The sequence below is a fragment of the Peromyscus leucopus genome, chromosome 2 (assembly GCF_004664715.2).
Source record: "Peromyscus leucopus breed LL Stock chromosome 2, UCI_PerLeu_2.1, whole genome shotgun sequence".
In the NCBI taxonomy this organism is placed as follows: Eukaryota; Metazoa; Chordata; class Mammalia; order Rodentia; family Cricetidae; genus Peromyscus; species Peromyscus leucopus.
Genome location: NC_051064.1, coordinates 134,407,039 through 134,418,377, shown reverse-complemented (window position 1 = coordinate 134,418,377; position 11,339 = coordinate 134,407,039). Strand labels below are relative to the sequence as shown.

Sequence of the window (11,339 nt, the reverse complement as noted above, 5' to 3'; positions counted from 1 at the left end):
GCTTACTGCTCTTCTAGAGGACCAGAGTTCAGTTTCCGGTACCCACACTGGCCAGTTCACAACTGCCTGTAACGTTAGCTCCCAGAGGATCCAAAGCCTCTGGCCTCTCTGGGTGCTTGCACTCAGGTACACATGACCACAGGAAGACACAGGGACATGCACATAATTAGAAATAAATTCATTTTTGAACAGATGAGCAGAAAGGCTATCTGCAAATAGATATTATGATATAAACAGGAGGGGAACTGAGTAGGACAGTCTGGGCTTCTGTAAAGTGACAAGGATTGAGATGAGGATTAGGGGCTGGAGAGGTGGCATCTTTAATCCCAGCACTCGGGAGGCAGAGGCAGGGGTATCTCTCTGAGTTCCAGGCCAGTCAGAGCTACACAGAGGAATCCTGTCAAAAAACAAACAACAACAACAACAAAAACCTGTGCCACTATATTTTTTTGGTGGTGTTGGTGGTGTGATAAGAGAGGGTCTCATTATTCAGCCCTGTTTGCCCTGGTGAGGGACTTGCTGTGCAGACCAGGCTGGCCTCATACTCACAGAAAGCTGTCTGCCTCTGCCTCCTGGTGTTGGGATGACATGACCACGTGTCTGGCTCCGGTTAGTGACTGTGTGTTTGTTCGTAGACATGGTCTTGCTGTGAAGCCCCGGCTGGCCTCACACCTGCAATCCTCCTACGGCAGCATCCCAGGTGAAGAGATTCCCAGCGACATCCACCATGATCCACTCCATTGTGTATTTTGTCTTCCAGTCTCAGTCCCTGGGTCTCTTGTCCTTGGGTTTTGCAGTAACTTTGGCTTGATGGACAGACTCTGTGATGACCACCAATGATCTCGCCTTCTGACACTCACACCTTTGTAGGATTCCATCCGTTCGATTGTCAGTAACACCTGTGACTTGCTTCCAATCACAGACTAGAGCAAAGGTGACGACGTGTCATTTCTGCTACACAAATAATAAGTGACACATGCTCTGGCTTGGGCACTGGAAAGATGGCCCAGTCGTTAAAAATATGTGAACAATCATGACTATCAGATTTTGGATCCTGGCACCCATGGAACAATTTAGGCATTCTGCATATGCTCCTGAACTCCAGCCCTGAAGGATCTGATACTTTCTTCAGGCCTCCATGCATGCATGGGCCCGCACACCCTGCCTCCCCATGCATACATTCACTCACACAAGCACAAATGCCCTGTCTTAGGGCTGGTGAAGTTGCCCAGCAAGTGAGGCCCTGGGCTGGATACCCAAGTCACGCAAAACCAAATCAAGCTCTGTTTTAGCAAATCGAAGTTAAATTCTCCTTGTCAGGTTCATGAAGTACGAGGCTCCTTTAGAGAACTCTCCCTGGTGAGTCATTGGATAATCTCTAGTAAGTTTGGGCGGAGTTTCAACCAAACTTCCAGGCCTCAAGTCATGTCACAAGAAATAAGTTCTGCCAACTTCCTGAGTGGCTCGCAAGGGGACTGGACCCCATTTGACTCTCGGGATGAGAATTCAGTAGAAGCCCTGCTAGTCTTGGGGCTGCATGTAAAAGAATTTGCTAAACTATTTCTGGACTCCTGACCTTAGGCATATGAGATAAAGTGTGTGTGAGTATGTGTGTGTTCATGGTCTCACTTGTAGCCCAAGCTGGGCGCAAATTCTCCCTGTGTCTTAAGTTGGCCTTGAACCCTCATTGTCTCAGTCCCCGGATTCTAGACTTACAAAGAACTGCCCCAGCCTCCCAGGCGCATGGGCTACCCGGCTCGATTAGGTGTGTTGTGAATACCTCCACCTGAAAAAGCCTTGGGGCCCTCGGGAATGATCCCCGTTTAGGGGATATCTAGTAACCCAGGGTTGGACCTGCGTCCAGGTCTAAGACAGCTTGGAGGAAAAGACAGCATCTTTCACTCGCACCCCTTTAGACACTCGGAACTTTCAAAGCAAATTGTGTACCACCCTTACCGGCCTGCCCTCAGAGGTGGGCGAGCCTGGCCTTGGAGTTACCGTCTGGGCCGGCCCCCTGACTCTCCTGGCTCCGCCGAGCGCCTGGCACACCGCACTGCTAACCCAGGGTCTCCATGCCAAGCGCCCCCCCTCCCCGGGAGGGAGCCGGGGAGGCCGCGCCTGCAGTTCCCGTGCGGGTCGCAGGGGGCGCTGCGGAGCGATCCGGGGGCGGGGCGGCCGCGGACAGGGCCAACCCGAGCGAGCCCGCCCGCCCGCCCGCCCGCGCCGCGCGCGCCGCCGCTACCTCCGCTGCTCGGCCCGGTCCCGGAGCGGCGCGGCCGGCCCGCGGGGCGCGGAGCCGAGGCCCGCGGGGCGGCCGCATGAAGGACTGCGAGTACCAGCAGATCAGCCCCGGGGCCGCCCCGCCGCCCGCCTCCCCCGGGGCGCGTCGCCCCGGCCCCGGCGCGCCCCCCGCCCCGAGCCCCGGGCCCGCGCCCGGAGCCCCGCGCTGGAGCGGCAGCGGCAGCGGCAGCGGCAGCGGGAGCCTGGGCCGCCGGCCGCGGCGTAAGTGGGAGGTGTTCCCGGGCCGCAACCGCTTCTACTGCGGCGGCCGCCTCATGCTGGCCGGCCACGGCGGCGTCTTCGCGCTCACGCTGCTGCTCATCCTCAGCACCACCGTCCTCTTCTTCTTCTTCGAGTGAGTGCCCCCCATCCCCGCTGCGTGCGCTGTGGCCCCCGGCCGCCGCTCCTTCCCGGCCCGCGGCCGTGTACCGTCGGGCCTCCGCCCGCCCTGGACCGCCGCACCCCTCCTCGCCACCCGGACTTGGGGTGCCCGGCCCCAGTCACCGGCCTTTGCCGGGTCCCTCATGTCCGCCTGCCCCCCTAGCCTTGGCCGGTTCTTGCCTATCCCAGGCTCATTCTGACCCCTCTAGGCGTCTTTTATGCCTATCCTCAGACAACTAAGTTTTTGTGTCCCTTGGCTGTGGACACCTCGCATCTCCTAGGCGGCTTCTCGAGTCCCTCCAAGGTTCTGCAGGGTCCTGGCTCCCTCAGACTGTCCCCCCCCCATCCCCGCTTTCCCTCAGTCACACTCGCCCTAGGCCCCAAGGCATCCATCCTTTCTAAAGCATCTCTGGGCCTCTCAGACTGGCCCTTCCCTCTCCGGCGCTTCCCTTAGTTTCTCCGGAGCTGCTTCCTGACCCTCCCTTACCTTCCTAGAACCCCAGGTGTCTCTCCAACCTTGACCTGGCTCTCTTTCCCCTCTGGACACTTTGGAGCGTCCGTCGGTCCATTCCCCCACCCAGACAGCTGCACCACTCCTTTTCACGAAAGAGACCTTAGCACTTTCACATGACAGGTCTTAATTGCCCTTACGGGCCCTTGACCTTTTTTCTAGTGACCCGGGGCTGGCCTACACGGCATCTCCATCCTAGGACCCAAGGATGGAGGACTGGCTGCTTAGGGCTTTATCAGGGCCACTCATGCATCCAAAGTTCCCACCCCACCCTCAGCCTCTAGCTGGAGCCACCAGCCATGTGACTTTTTGCACGCACACACTCCCCCCCCACACACGCATGCACACCCACCGGGTGAGCCCCATCTTTCCCTCCTGCTTCTCTCCGGTCTTTGGGGTTGAGCCTAGTTAAGACCTCCGACTCTGGAGCCAGGGAAGCTAACCCAGATCCCAGCTCCACCTCGCACTGTGTGGCCTGGGGCAATCTCTTCACCCATCCCCTCCCCACTTCCTCCTCGACAGAATGGGGACCCACCTCCGAAGGCTTTATTGCGATTAATACCCAGTCATGCATGTGAGCTTTTAGCTTTTTTCAAATTTATTTATCATTTATTTATTCTTTTGCATGCAAGCTTTTAGCACTTGATGTTGGCAGCTATTAATTCTCTGTTTGCCAAAAATCACTTCCTGGGGGGCATGTGGTTTTCTGAAAGATCAGTTCTCAGGTCACTTTCCAGGACATGGATTGTGTGTCTGCAACGGCAAGGTGAAGGCTTCCTTCTTTCCCACTGTCCCCCAAAATGCTCTGCGTTTCATACTGGGTCAGGGTGGGAAAAGTCAGAGTGGTTTACACGGAGAAGCGCTGGGCCCCCAGCGTGGCCCTTAGACGACCAAGTTTCATTTCCACCTTACTCATGCCTCTTGCGTGCTGTAGAAATGCTTTTTCCAGAGCCCTGGGGCCACTCTCCGTGGTGCTCACGCCCAGGGTTATGGCCCAGGCAGGAGGAAGCAGTGCTGGCTGTAGTTGCTCTGTGATCCTTCGGCGTAAGATTTGGATCACGCTTCAGAGCGTGGACTTCTGGACTTCTGATGAATGTCTTCATGGCGGTCCTGAGCTGTTCCCAGCCTAGGAGGAAGGGAGAACCGACCATCAGTCAACTTGGCCTTCATCTCTTGTTCTCACTCTTGGGTGGTGACTTTGGGAGCAGGGTTGGGTTACATCCCATAGTCCTGCTGGGTGTTGGGGACTTGGAGGACTCCAAAGAGGAGCCAGAGCGGTGGACAGGCTTTAGTGAGGACAGGGATGGTAGGACGCGCTCACTGCTGAGGCTCTGGGGAAGGTCCGGGTGACTCTTGGGGGAGACCCTTCCCGCTGGTTTTGCTTCCCCGTTTGGAGGGTTGTGACAGAGCTTCCCAGCAGGCAGCTCTCCCCGCTTCTACCCCACTTCCCACGTTACACAGCAGCCACGGCCCCTTGACACCAGATTTCAGGCTCCCTGGTTCTCCCTCTCGGTGAGAGCCAGAGCTCTGATAATGGCCTCTGCTCGCTCTTAGTCCTCCGGCTCAGTCCTCTTTGCCGAGTTAGCCTCTCAAGCTCATTGACCTGCTGCCTCAGGGCCTGTGCACCGTTTGGAGCATCCTCATGGTTCGCTCATTCTTTTCACTGTTTCCCCTTCTGCTAACACACACACACACACACACACACACACACACACACACACACACACGTTTGGTCATTTTGTGCCTGTCTTTTCCGTGAGCGTAGTAAATATCCACACTGCTGTATATTTGGTGTCTGGAGCCAGTGCACAGGAGGTTCTGGTTGGAGGAATGAATGGTCACATCACTTGCTGAGAGTCTTGAGATCCAGCTTGTAATTGGCATCCTGGCTGGCTGGGTGACCTTGAATCCAGCTGTGGAAATCAGAGCCTAGGACTTGGTGTTGGTGTCTCCCAAGGGCGCTACAAGTCCCAGGCTTTGTTCCCCAGGCTGGCCTTGTACATGAACTAGGTGAGCTGTCCGTCCACGCTGACACTGAGAGGGGCTGGTTCTTTTGGAGGCTTAGACATGAAGAGATGAGTGAGCAGAGGGTGGCCCACTTGGAGCCCTTGGCTTTGGCAGGCTCTGGTCCTTAGGGGAAGGCCGCTGCAGGCTTCAGAAGCCGTGTTCACATGCTCTGGCCCCAAGCCTCCCAGCAGATGCAGTGCCCAAGCAGCAACCCCACCCACCACAGCCCCTCGGGCTCCAGTGGAAAGGCAGCAGCTGGCTGCCGTTGGTCAGCATGAACTTCTCAGTCACGTGAACACTCCTGACCTGTGCTGTCTAGGTTGTTTAAGCTTTCTCAACTTCCTCATGTGTGAAGTTTGGGGCATAAGGTTAGAGGGTCACCGTGAAGACTTGAGAAGGCCTGTACAGTGCTCAGCAGCGTATCTCGCACATGGTGACTGTTATGTACGTCAGGCATTTAATTGATTAGTTAATTGTGAAACAGGGTCTCACTGTGTAATCCTAGCTGGCCTTGAACTCACATAGACCCACCTGCCTGTGTCTCCGAGTGCTGACTGAGATTAAAGGCATGCGCCACTGTGCCCCCACAGAATTAATGTTTTTAAGATAGCATTCCCTCGGCCGGGCAGTGGTGGCGCACGCCTTTAATCCCAGCACTCGGGAGGCAGAGGCAGGCGGATCTCTGTGAGTTCGAGGCCAGCCTGGGCTACCAAGTGAGTTCCAGGAAAGGCGCAAAGCTACACAGAGAAAGCCTGTCTCGAAAAACCAAAAAAAAAAAAAAAAAAGATAGCATTCCCTCTGTAGCCCAGATGGGCTTCAAATTCTCAGGATTCTCCTTTCTCAGCCTCTCAGATGCCATGATATTGGCATGTAGCATCATGTCTGGTTGTACTTCAGATATCAATTTGATATTGCCATCATGACTATTGTTATTATTACTTTGTGCTACTGGGGACTGCTGGGGATTGAACTCAGGGCTTTGTGCATGGTAGAGAGTTCTACCATTGAGCTGCATCCCCAGCCTGTAGGTATTATTTATAATGACTTATTGACTAGGGCAGTATCTAGCATATAGTAAATCTTCAGAAGGCGTCAGGTGTTAGGGCTGGAGACAGCAGAAAGGCAAAGTGCTTTCCTATCATGTACAAGGCATTGGGTTTGGTCCGTAGTACTGAAAAATAAAATATATTGGAGGTACTTTCTCTCCATGAGGGGTGCACCATTTATATGGTAGGTATTTCCTGAGTAACATGCGAGGGATGCTGTCTGTGCCCACAGAGAAGCTTGTCACTTAGCAGGACAAAGGCAGGTAACAACCACACAAGCAGTGAACTTTTTTTTTTAGATGAGATCTTACTCTGTGGTCCTGGCTAGCCTGGAACTCAATGTATAGACCAAACTGGCCTCAAATTCAGAGAGATCTGTCTGCTTCTGCCTTCAGAGTGCTGGGGTTAAAGGTGTGAGCTGCCATTCCCTAAATTAGTTAATTTTTGTTTGTTTATTTTGAGCCAGGGTTTGTTTGTGTAGCCTGGCTGCTCACTCTGTAGACCAGGCTGGCCTCGAACACACAGAAATCCGCCTGCCTCTGCCTCCTGAGCACGGGAATCAAAGCGTCACCACAGCCCGGCTTGTTTATTTTATGTCTTTGAGTGTTTTATCTGCATGTATATATGTGTACCACGTGGGGAGTTCAGAAGGGGGCATTGGATCCCCTGGAACGGGTATTAGGGATGGTCGTGAGAACCTCAGCAAATCTCAGGACAAGGCTGGCCTCGTAGGCCGATGGAGAGTCTGGAGCCCATCTGAAGCCACCAGAGGGTCTCAGGCAGGGAACTGCCAAGATTGATTTACATTTGCAGAAGGTGGTTGGCTTTGGAGTGGACGGCAGAGTGACAAAGAAGACCGGCCATAGCGCGCCCCAGTAGGTCCACTTCATCCTGAAGCCATGCGCCCCCCCCCCCCCCCCCCCCCCCGACCATTACAGCCCTAAAATGGAAGTGAGAGCTTCAGGAGCCACGCGGAAGCTTGTGGTGGGCAGCCTGCCTGCTGGGAGGGAGGAGCAGGGCATCCCACAAGCTGTTTCTGGAACCATCCTAGATCAGCCTGGAGTTAGTGTCTAGGGTGGCAGGGGCATGCTGCTTTCCTTAGCCCTCTCCTCCTCCTTCTGGGTGTGGCTGCAGCATCATCTCCTTCAGGGATCTTTTGTTCGCAGTATGCATCACCATGTGTGGCAGTTCCCTGTCTGTGGGGCTCTTTTCCCAGTCACCCGTAAGCCACACGGCAGAGAGACTCTCGTCATGGTCATAGCCACGATTCCTGCTGTTTATTGAGAGTGTTGCCTGGTACAAAAAAGAACTCAGTAAATATTTGTGGAGAAGCTGGCTGAGTGAGTGAATGAATGAATGAATGAGTGAATGAATGACATTGCTACATTGCCATGGATGGTCATCTCAAGTAGCAGCCCCCTTAATTGGCAATGGCTTCCTGAAGTTCTGTGTCTACTAAAAGGACTGAGAGCTGAGGCTGCAGCTAAGTGCTGGGATAGGTCTGGAGAGTGATTAAAAGCACTAGCCGCTCTTCCAGAGGCCTCGGGTTCAATCCTAGCACCCACATGGTCACAGCCATCTCTGACTACCGTTCCAGGGCATCCAGTGTCTTCTTCTGGCCTCTTCAAGCACCAGGCATGCACATGGTGCACAGACATGCATACAGGCAAAACACCCATAGACAGGAAATACTAAAATGCTGGATACTGAACTGGACACAGTGTTGTGTTCACCTGCGGCCCCAGCTCTTAGTAGGAAGATGCCTTGGGTCCAGGGGTTTAGAGTGAGCCCAAGAAACCCCTGTCCTTCTCTGTTTCCATCTCTGTCTCTTTGTCTCTCTCTTTGGTTTTTAATTACATTTTATTTATTTTGTTGTTTGTTTTTTCCAGACAGATTTTTCTCTGTGTAACAGTCCTGGCTGTCCTGGAACTTGCTTTGTAGATCAGACCGGCTTCGAACTCACAGAGATCTGCCTGCCTCTGCCTCTAGAGTGCTGGGATTAAAGCCGTGCACCCCACCATTTACATTTTATTTATTTTGTGTATGTATGCATATGTGTTGCCATGGTGTGCATGTGACCAATAGGACACCTTGTGAGTCACTCTTCTTTCATCCTGTGGGTTCCAGTACCACACTCAGGCCATCGAGCTGTGGCCTGGGTTTGTTTTTTGTTTTTTGCTGCCACAAAAAAAAAAAAAAAAAAAAAAAAAAAATGAAGGCTAGGTATGGTGGTGTGTGTGTGTGTGTGTGTGTGTGTGTGTGTGTGTGTGTGTGTATTCAGGAGGTGGAAGCAGTAAAATCAAGAGTTCAAAGCCGGGCGGTGGTGGCGCACGCCTTTAATCCCAGCACTCGGGAGGCAGAGCCAGGCGGATCTCTGTGAGTTCGAGGCCAGCCTGGGCTACCAAGTGAGTCCCAGGAAAGGCGAAAAGCTACACAGAGAAACCCTGTCTCGAAAAACCAAAAAAAAAAAAAAAAAAAAAAGAGTTCAAGGCCAGCTTAGAAAATTTCAGGCCAGTTTGGGCTATCTAGCAAGTTCCTGTTGAAAGGAAGGGATGGAGGAAGAGGGACCTGCCTGCCAGTGTCGGGTAAGGGAGAGTATCTGTTGACCTCATCTGACATTGGAAAAGGTCCAGGATTAACTAGTAATGTCTGCTCTGGGCACTTACTGGGAGGGGCTGCACTCACCTCCCCTGCCCTCAGGGAGAGGCTCTTTTCAGGAACAGGTCCTGGGAGCCCTGGGTAATCTGCATCTCTTCTCTCCTAGCTGTCCCTACCTGGCCCGCGAGCTGACCCTGGCCATCCCCATCATCGCTGCCATCCTCTTCTTCTTCGTCATGAGCTGCCTCCTGCAGACCAGTTTCACTGACCCTGGCATCCTACCCCGGGCGACCATCTGTGAAGCAGCCGCCCTGGAGAAGCAGATTGGTGAGGCTCTTACTCCCAGCCCGTGCTAGCTCCCCAGCTCCACTCCCAGCCCCACTCCCAGCCCGTGATAGCCCCCCAGCCCCACTCCAAGCCCGTGCCAGCTCCCCAGCCCCACTCCCAGCCCGTGATAGCCCCCCAGCCCCACTCCAAGCCCGTGCCAGCTCCCCAGCCCCACTTCCAGCCCGTGATAGCCCCCCAGCCCCACTCCAAGCCCGTGCCAGCTCCCCAGCTCTACTCCCAGCCCATGATAGCCCCCCAGCCCCACTCCCAGCCTGTGCCAGCTCCCCAGCCCCACATCCCAGACAGATGTGAAAGGAGGCCTGGTTTTCCCTCCTACAGCCCTTTGCTAGGAATTAAGGAATTGAGCCCTGAGCAAGGCAGGCTGGGGCTGACACTGTAGAGGGAGGCCGATGAGCAAGCAGGCGAATAAGTAAGCAAGAAATGCTAGCATCCAGGGTGCAGGGCCACGCTTTGAGCTGCCCTTGCATGTGTGACTACTGATAGGCCATCAGCCTGTGGGGTCAGTGTTATTACTCTTTTCCTGTTCATTCATTGAAAGGAGACACAGAGAGTTTAAGTACATGGTTCAGGATCACACAGCCGAAGCCAGGCGGTGGTGGTGGTGGTGGTGGTGGTGGTGGTGGTGGTGGTGGTGGTGTGTGCCTTTAATCCCAGAGACAGAGGCAGGCAGATTTCTGTAAATTCCAGGACAGCTTGTTCTACAAAGGGAGTTCCAGGACAGCCAGAGCTACATAGTGAGATCCTGTCTCGGAAAAAAACCAAGCAAAAAAAGAGCGCACAGTTCGTCAAGACCTGTGATGCACCTCCAGGCAGAGGTTGGCCTGAGCCCACTCTTAGGTGTTCATATCCCCCCACACACACAAGGTAGCATGTAGTCTAGGCTGGCCTTGAACTCACTGTGTAGCTGAGGATGGCCTTCATTTCTGATCTGTCTGCCTTCACCTCCTAAGTGCTAGGATTATAGGCATGCTCCCCAACACTAGGCTAAATGTTTGTGTACTCTTTATTCATTCAATCATGAAACATTTATTGAACCCCTGCTGTGTGCCATGAGCTATTCCAGATGCTGGGGACAGGGAATGAAGGAAACTGACAATAATCTGTCCTCATGGAGGTCGAGGTGACATTCCAGGGTACAAGAAAGACAGTAAACAAATAAAAAGGATGTTAGGGAAGAGGCACGGGACTTGGGGCTGGCGGGGGTGAGGGGGCTGGCGGGGGTAGGGGGGGGTGTATGAGCAAAGAAGGAGGCATACATAGGCCTGGGCAGGGGACCAGGCTGGGGGGCAGCAGCATGGAGCATGGACTAGTTTAGCCTAGAGGTCAGGCCAAGCCCTAGATGCCATGTGAGGAAGGAAGGGGTCTGTCTACCAAGGTGAAAGCATGGAGGAGGGAACTCTGGGAGCCCAGAAAAGAACCTGCCCTCCCAGGCCTCTGAGTGGCTAGCCCTTTATTCCCCCGAGGAGAGAGCTGTCTGCCCAGGGCCAGGACCTGCATCTCAGCTGGCCCCACCCCAGCTCCTTCCTGCTGAGAAGTGCCTCGGATGTTTGCACACCTCCAGGGTTTCCGGTCATGGCTGGCTCCTTGCCCTAAGAAGGCTGTATACACACAGGCTTTTAACCGCCTAGCTGGCCTGGTGAGATCTAGTGACCTGTAAATGTCAGAGCCCAGCCACATCCATCCCCAGGAATTGTTTTGCTGATTCTGGAGCGGCTGGGGAGGGCCCTGGAGAGGATATACCTCTCAGCTTTGCCTCCTCCTCGGCCCAGGAAGGGGGTGGAGCATGGGGGTGGAGCAACCACACCCGTGGTCTTTCTCTAGAAGCTTCCTTCCCCTTTGCACAGCTCTGGCCTCCCCATGCATCTCCTCAGTGTACGACCTGGGCTGCTCACAGCCTCTGGGTTCACGGCCACTTCAGTCAGGCTAATCCTGAAGCAGGATTATTGTGCAGCTCAGCCCGGCCTCCGTGTCTGGCTGCCTGGAATCCCCTGGCTCCCCAGCTGCTTGACCAGTAACAACAGTAATCCCCATGTTTAGGGAGAGCTGGGATCTGTGTGTCCGGCACTGTCCTCTGATTTCCCCACAGATCTTCACATCTGCAGAGGGTGACCCCAGATGTATAAATGTAGACTCCAAGCAAGGGGTCACAGGGCCAAGGGTTGAAGAGA

At 54.4% G+C, this 11,339-nt stretch overlaps 1 protein-coding gene across 1 annotated transcript in view; it reads left to right on the top strand.

The window, feature by feature from the left end:
• Positions 1 to 2,273: 2,273 nt before the first annotated feature.
• The window catches only part of Zdhhc18 (zinc finger DHHC-type palmitoyltransferase 18), a 30,575-nt gene continuing 21,509 nt past the window's right edge, over positions 2,274 to 11,339 (top strand). Inside the window, exons 1-2 of the mRNA XM_028888178.2 lie at positions 2,274 to 2,635; positions 8,990 to 9,150. Of these exons, the coding sequence (XP_028744011.1) occupies positions 2,319 to 2,635; positions 8,990 to 9,150 (478 nt within the window). The 5' untranslated portion in view covers positions 2,274 to 2,318. The remainder of the gene's footprint in view (positions 2,636 to 8,989; positions 9,151 to 11,339) is intronic.